Here is a 7,917-nt window from a genome sequence, read left to right as displayed (position 1 = left end):
TAACATTGTCTTAGTGTTTATTTTTGAGTTGCCACAGTATGCAATAGACTGGCATATCTTAAGTACAATATTAGGTCAAAAATGGCACAAAAAAAAAGAAAAGAAACACCTTTCTCTATGGGAAAAATTACAAAGAAAAAGCCACTTTTGAAACAGAAAATCAAAAAGAAAAGGCTAGCGAGGGCAAAGAAACAGACATTGGACAACAGATAATTGGAAAAGAGTGTTATGGATCTTAACCCCATTGAGCATTTGTGGGATCAGCTAGACTCTAAGTTGCATGAGATGTGCAAGACAGGACAGCCACATCTATGGCAAGTGCTACAGGAAGTGTGGGGTGAAATGTCACCCGAGTGCTAGACAGCTAGAATGCCAAGGATCTGCTAAGCTGTCATTGCTGCACGTGGAGGATTTTTTGATGAGAAATCGTTGTAGTTTTCAAATTGTGATAGTAATTTTTCACGTTATTTATGTTCTGACTATATATTGTGATCAGCTGAATGCCACTTTGGTGAATAAAAGTACCAATTTATTTCCATAAAAGAAAAATCTGTACATTATTCCAAATTTTTGGCCACCAGTGTGTGTGTGTGTGTATATATATATAAGCTTCTAAATTAATACATGTAAATGTTTTTAACCCCAAAGTACTGTTTATATTTGATATTATCAACCTTTGCCGTGTAAAACCTGCGGCCATCTTCAGAAAGTGTCAAACTATAAGTAAAAGCTTACTAAAACATTTAAGTTTTACTAAACAGTTCCACTGGTTACCCATTTAAATGTTTTAATATATTTATATATTTTAATTACATTCAGTAGATCAATATTTAATCAATTTAAATATTTAAACAGGCTCCTGATTTTACCTTACTCTATACCACCATCTCCTGGCTGATTCAGGTTATTGCAGGAACTTCAGTTAGAATGAATATACTGTACAATAACAACACTAAAGTACATTTCAGCATAGTCACACTGAATATCCTTCAAAATGCCAACAAATATTTTTATTAAAAATAAAAATAAGCTGTGAGATAACACTCTCAGATAGAAGAACCCATTTCAAACACTTGTTTCATTACACAAGTAACTAATTAGATTCCTACAGTGGAATTTAAATTATAAAAGTAATTTTATACGCTATATGCAGAGATGACAAATAAAACAGGAAATTAACAGTGTGGACATTAACATGGAACTTTGCTCTTAAGTAATCACTCAGGTTTCATCCAGACATGAGAATTCCACATCTGATCCTAAAATGACTCCAGATCAGCTTCTCTAAATTAGTTCACAATCTTTGTATCACCGTTTTCAACTATTTTTCGTTTCTTCTCCTCTACGTGAGGTTTGAAAACATTCGCTCTGTAAAACTTCAGCTCTTTTATGCTCTCCTGGATGTCTCCCAGAGCTCTGAAAATCCAAACAGACACGTTGTTCTCTCAATAGACAAAACAGCCCTTCTTTATGTTTAAATATTTGGGTATTCCTTCAACATTGAGCACTTTTATGTCCCAGTGGATGACTTTAAAACTGCTTTGGAAACTTTTTAAGCTCCCTTCATCATTTATTTATGCTACTTTTAGAAATGCTTTTTGTTTTATTCTAGTCCCAGACTTTTGTACTTAAAATACGAAAATCCATCAAAAACAAATTATTCAATTTTTAAGTTATGCTGATTCAGACAAAGAGTGAAATATTCAAACCATATTAATATTGAGGGATTTCAAGAAGAACCATTTTCAATTGTGTGTTTGATATGAAATATTTGAGAAAAATCAATGGAATAATAAAGGTAAATGTGTTCAAGATGGGTATATTTTTTAAAATTATGGGGGAAAAAAACAAAGTGTAAAAAAATTATTTAATTTTGTGTATTTAGGATAAATAAATTGCTATAGAAGACTTTAGCCATTTACTCACTCTCATACCATCCCAGATGTGTATGACTTTCTTCTGCAGAACACAAAGATTTTTAGAAGAATATCTCAGCTCTGTAGGTCCATGCAATTCAAGTGAATGGTGGCCAGAAGCTTTAAAAAGCCCTTAAAGGCAGTATTAAAGTAATCCAAATGACTCCAGTGGTTTAATCCATGTCTTCTGAAGTGATCCAATGGGAACACACCAAAATATAACTTCTTTTTCAAAATAAATCACCAGCAGTCACCTGGGCAATCATGATTTCAAGCTTGATTATACTTCCTAGCGCCATCTAAAACTGTGCACATGCGTCAAGCACTAGGAAGTGTAATCAAACTTGAAATCATGATCAACCCTAGAAACTGTAATCACAAGATGTCCAGTGAAAAAGGAGTTATATTTTGCTCTGTTCTAAATAAAAAATAAGTGGATTGCTTCTGAAGACATGGATTAATCCACTGAAGTCTATGTGCTTATTGGAGCTTCAAAGTTTTGGTTACCGTTCACTTACATTGAATGGACCAACAGAGCTGAGAAATTCTTCTAAAAAATGTATCTGTGTTCTGCAGGAGAAAGAAATACATACACATCTGGGATGGCATGATGGTGAGTAAATGATGAGAGGATTCTCAAGGTTATTCAAGAAAGTAGCGTTCAAAATAATACCGACAGAATTCTCTTGTGATTCTTGTATATAAACTGTTGGACATTGCTAGTTAGTGAACACAATTAAATAAATTACTCAGGGAGTATGACAAGGGTGAATTTATTTTCTTAAAGGCTACAATGCCAAATGTGCCCATCTAGTTGAAGAAACACCCCTTCACATCAAAAGAACACTATTTCAGTGCTAAATGTGAATGCATTTCATAGCTGTAAAACCAAGTTCTGACCTGTGTGATGCTTTTTTCTGTGGTGCGAGCTTGTACTCCACTGGAAACCATCGTCTAGACATTGAAAAAAAAGAATTGCCCTTTAAAATGACACTGGTTGTGTAATCATTTCAATTAACAGAAGTCCTGGAGTGCTGGATAAGTCACAGTGAGACTGGTCTGTTTACATTTTAAGCTCCGTTCTGCTGAAAACAGCCGCCGTGCTGCATGCTGAAGCACGTTTGTAGACTTTATTGCGGGAACAATGGCCATTCAGTCATCTGATAAAACCCAAAAGGAAAACATTTTGCATCCACCCCACTGACCCCAGTGGCAGTCCTGCATCACGTACCTGCACAGCTCTTTAATGGTGCTCACGTCTATGATGCGATAATGCAGGTGGCGCATGAACTGCGGCATGTACTTATCCAGAAACTTCTTATCAGCGTGAACGGAGTTTCCTGTGGATGAAGCAGCACACAAACTCTGAGTTTCACACATCCTGCGTCTGCAAACAGCAGGGAGCGTTTCTGCTGCATTTTTTTATTTAATAATGACCATAAAAATTATTATAGGGAGAGGGCCATTTAGATCACTGCAAACATGATTGTCAAGAAGACGAGTTTCCAGAAGAATTGCATTGACAATCAAATTGTAATTTTTAGAGATGCACCGATCGACCAGCCAGGGACCGGAATCAGCCGATTTTCTGCATGCTCGGACCGGTGACCGGCCGTTCAGCCTCACCTCTTTCCGATTACAAGCCGGTCCGTTTTGTTGCCAGCTGCGCAGGCAATAACTTCACAGCCGCATGTAAACGTGTCATTGGCGTGGAAGATCTTCACAGTGAAGAATACATAAAGTTCGCAATTTGTAATAATTGTAAGGCTAAAGTAAACCGTGGAGGAACCACCACAATAACTTTCGGATCAACAAACCTAATTAGACACTTAAAACACCATCACCCAGCTGAAAATGGCCATTTTAAAAAAGAAGCTAAAAAAGTGAAAGCGGCTAAAGCTATCCAGAACTCAGAGTAAGTCACAAGTCAGTTGCCTCTCCTATCCTTTCCTTGGTATGAGCAGCGAAAAGACCAAAGCAATTACGAGGAAAATTATGGAATTCATGGCCCTGGATGACCAGCTGTTCTCACTAGTTGAGGACAGATGGTTCAGAAATCTGATAGATTTCCTCGATACAGAGTAGGTGGTACTTTTCCCACGTCACGTTTCCCCAGTTGTTTAATCTAGTGTCATGTCACACATGCAGCCTGTTAAAAGCATACCTGTCAACATTTGGGTACACAAATCTGGGAGGGGAAGGGGGGTGCTGGATGGCAGAGGCAGGCCAAATACATACAAATTGTGCCGTTATATTAAAATCAGTGCGACACACATTGAAAAAGGCGTGGGTATTGTTGATATGGCTTCGGGATATGAAATTAAATTCTTCCGTCCAGTTGTTGTTAAATTTACATGTGTATATATATATATTTTTTTCCTTCGCCGGAGCACCACCTGAGTCTTCTCCTACAATCTAACAGCGATGCTTGATTCAACTTCCCGCATCTACTGCCTGCGCAGATATCAACAGAGCAGCTGGGTTTTGGTTGCCAGGTTGAGGTCACAAATGATTTGTAATTTGTATGATGCGTCGATTGTGTGAGTAGGATGCGTTTCATTCAAGATCTGGCAACTGGACAACCTTGGAATAATATATTGATGTGATTATTCATATAACGTGGTTTGGGCCATACAAATGACGGGAGTTTCCTGGGAGAAATAACAAAATGGGACAGGGGTGTGAAATACGGGAGACTCCTGGGATAACCGGGAGTGTTGACAGGTATGGTTACATGCCGATCCCGAAACAGCAATCAGTTTTACAACTGATATTTGTACATCTAACGTAAGCTTAATGTCAATGTTGAGCGTATTGGCACGTCAGTTTTGTTCTTAGGCTTGTAATCTTTGGAATTGTTTTGTTAGACGAGTAAAAAAAAGAGAAAAATGTCCATTTATAAAAATAGTGGAAAATTACATCCGTTTTGTTATATAAAGCAACTCATTTGCAGTTAATTGTTATTTCTACCTCTTTCCAGTCACAGAGCACTTTATTTTGAGAGTTGTTTAAGAGACAGAAGATCCTGTAACTTGGATCCTGTAACAGTTTGGGGGAAATTTTAATATTTAATAATTAATTTTATTATGAAAATAAAAATTTGCATTAAAGAAAGGTAGATTTTGTTTGTATATGCAATTAATAATAGTTCTTAGAAAGAAAATCGGAAAAAAATCGGTATTGGCAGGTCACACTTGCAAAAAAAAAAAAATCGGAATCGGCCAAGAAAATTACAATCGGTGCATCTCTAGTAATTTTGTCATCAAACAGAACTGCAAAAAAAAAAAGTTACTGCACATGCAATGCAGTTGCAAGATATGTGAAACAGGCCTGCATTACGGTACAGATGGTGCCGTGTGATTGGTTACCTGCGAGAGGACACTGTCCTGGTGGCGTATGCTGTCTTATGAAGGACAGGAACTCGTACTCTGCCTTCTGGAGGGTGATGGTACTGTCTCGCACAGCCTGAGTCAACCCTGACTGACAGACCAAAAAGGAAAATAATCTGACTGACTGGCTTGAACAGGAAACATGCAGCAGGTGTTAATCTGTGATGTTCTGGACTCACCTCCCCATGATGCTCTTTGCACCAGTCTGACATGCTGTCAAGCAGCTTGTCTGGTTGATTGATTATCAGATTTGGCCCCTAACGACAACAAACAGCAGTGTTAAATGGATAGTTCACCAAAAATACAAATTCTCATTATTTATTCACCCTCATGAAATCCCAGGTGTGTATGACTTTCTTCACCTACTGTACTGCGTTCCTCCTCCTCACTTGTAAACAACGCAGCTCTTCCGTCTGTGACTCACGCGTGTCAGTTCTCGAGTGTTTCAAATGCTATTGCGATTACATCACGCTCATACGACTACTAAAAAGAAGCATGATTTAAAGTTTAAAGAAAGTACTTAAATATTAATCTTTTTCACACTAAAAGATATTGTGGTGTTTTAGAAGACATTCATTTAACAGCTGGTGTCATATGGATGACGTTTATGCTGACTGTCTGTGATTTTTTGAGCTTCGAAAGAGATATCTTCATTCACTTACATTTTAAGGACCTACTGAGCTAAGATATTTTTTCTAATTTTCTTCAAATGTGTTCTGGTGAAGAAAGAAAGTCATACACAGCTGGGATAGCATGAGGGTGAGTAAATAAGGAGAGATTTTTTGTTTTTTGGGTGAACTATTCCACCAAAGGGATATTTACTCACTGCAAAGCACCCACCTCTGCAATGATGTTCAGATCAGAATCTGTGATGATGCAGGCCATCTCAATAATCTCATCCTTCTCGATGTCCAGCCCTGTCATCTGAAATGTGAAGTAGATTAGCAAAGACATGCCATCTTGAAAGCAGTCAATCTAAGATCTGCACAATCACTGTGCAGACATCAGCTCTCAGCGGGTGTGTGAAACCTTTTACAAAATATTTGTTTGCATTATTCCTGGATAAAATACCAGAGCAGGGTGGATCCAAAAGGGTCTTGCATGTTATAAATGACCAAATGTGAATGTGCAAAAGCTTGGAAACAAGCAAGTCTGTTCATCAACTAAGCATCTGACATCACCTGCAGTGGCTGGTGTAAACCAAAGTAGATTTGATTAGAACACAAATAGATTGTGCTATACTTAACAGATGTGCTGATCACCTGTCATCAAAAAGATTCCAAGATCAGATGATCTCTAGATATATGAGCCAATGCCAATTCGTCCAGCATGATACAAAACTACTGTCAAACACCCATTCTCTGCCATATAACTGGTGGAGTTCTTTTAAAACAGCAGCCTTTCTGACATCAGAAGAAATTAAACTGCTTGGGAGATGCTGTTTACCTCCAAATCCACCCAGACCATCCGCTGCGCCATTAGCTCTGACATCTTCCTGCTTTCTGATTGTTTAGACATCAAACCCCTGACGAGCACAGAGGCAAATGGACTAAAGACAGACGAGATGTGGGCAACAGACACGAGTGGGTGTAGTTTGACCAACTGCGATGACACGCTGACTTGAATCAGAACTCTGAATCCAGAAACACACGCCGCGCGCCACATGAGTATCCGCGTGTTGCCGTCGTCCGAGCTTAAGTGTCGTACATACCAGCGAGGCGCGACAGTGGCTAAAGGGAAGTGGTAGATAGATTCACAAGTCAACTCTATAGAAACAGAAGAATACGCGCAAACAAATCATATTTTCCCACCTCAGTCATCAAAGCCCTTTTATTGTTATTATTATTTTCTGATTTCTCACCCCTGTCATGGAAGTGGTTTGAAAATACTCATTATTAAATAAATATTTGCCTAACGCCTAACTTTTATAACGCTAACGTTATAAAATATCAATAAAATGAGTTCAAATATAATATGTATGATAGTTTTCATATTTTTATATGATGAAGCTACAAAAAGCAAACTGAATGTCTGTGGTCTCATTATTTTTTGTTAAAAAAAATTGTAATTCCGTTTTTTTTTTTTTACTTTTGTTTTTTGTACTAGCTCTTAACATTTCAGGCTTTGCTCAGTGAACAATACATTGATTTGCAATTGTGTTCCTATTTTAGTTATTCAATATTCTCACTCTTGTCTCAACCCCATCACAACTCACATATTTTTAACACCATTTTTCATGCAAATAAATATATCGAATTTGAAATGTTTCTTATATTGACTATTCCATATTTTTATTACAATATTCATAAATTCAGTGATTAACTCAACGCTGTCACAGGTTGACAGAGATTAAATGTGACAGGGATGTTTGTGAGTTGTGTGTTTTTTTTTGTTTGTTTTTCTTTTGCTCAAAATGACCACTGTTCCTCATGTGGTGTAGAACAGAAGTCCACGTTGCATGCATGAAATTAATAAATTATATCTATTTTTATAAATTCATTGAAATATGATTTTGAAAAGTACTGATTTAATATCTTAATTTAATATGACAGGGCTGAGTTGTTAAGCTTAACCATACTCATCTGACTATAATACACTTCAAAATATTAATA

General features: G+C 37.2%; 1 protein-coding gene across 1 annotated transcript; it reads right to left on the bottom strand.

The window, feature by feature from the left end:
- Positions 1 to 755: 755 nt before the first annotated feature.
- On the bottom strand, positions 756 to 6,983 carry LOC127635669 (oligoribonuclease, mitochondrial-like). The gene is made up of 7 exons (XM_052115857.1): positions 6,752 to 6,983; positions 6,146 to 6,229; positions 5,485 to 5,562; positions 5,285 to 5,396; positions 3,148 to 3,256; positions 2,817 to 2,870; positions 756 to 1,416 (listed from the first exon to the last, which is right to left on the bottom strand). The coding sequence occupies exons 1-7, from the start codon at positions 6,968 to 6,970 to the stop codon at positions 1,290 to 1,292; spliced, it is 783 nt and encodes a 260-aa protein (XP_051971817.1). The 5' UTR covers positions 6,971 to 6,983; the 3' UTR covers positions 756 to 1,289.
- Between the last annotated feature and the right edge of the window lie 934 nt (positions 6,984 to 7,917).

Source organism: Xyrauchen texanus, chromosome 43, assembly GCF_025860055.1.
Source record: "Xyrauchen texanus isolate HMW12.3.18 chromosome 43, RBS_HiC_50CHRs, whole genome shotgun sequence".
Classification (NCBI taxonomy): domain Eukaryota; kingdom Metazoa; phylum Chordata; class Actinopteri; order Cypriniformes; family Catostomidae; genus Xyrauchen; species Xyrauchen texanus.
This window is presented reverse-complemented; position numbering and strand designations above follow the sequence as displayed.

Coding starts and splice junctions, on each gene's coding strand:
- LOC127635669 (XM_052115857.1), bottom strand. CDS start 6,970: ATGTGGCGCGCGGCGTGTGTTTCTGGATTCAGAGTTCTGATTCAAGTC. Junction 2,871..3,147: donor ACCATTAAAGAGCTGTGCAG/GTACGTGATGCA, acceptor TTCAATGTCTAG/ACGATGGTTTCCAGTGGAGT. Junction 1,417..2,816: donor CAGAAAAAAGCATCACACAG/GTCAGAACTTGG, acceptor TTGGATTTTCAG/AGCTCTGGGAGACATCCAGG.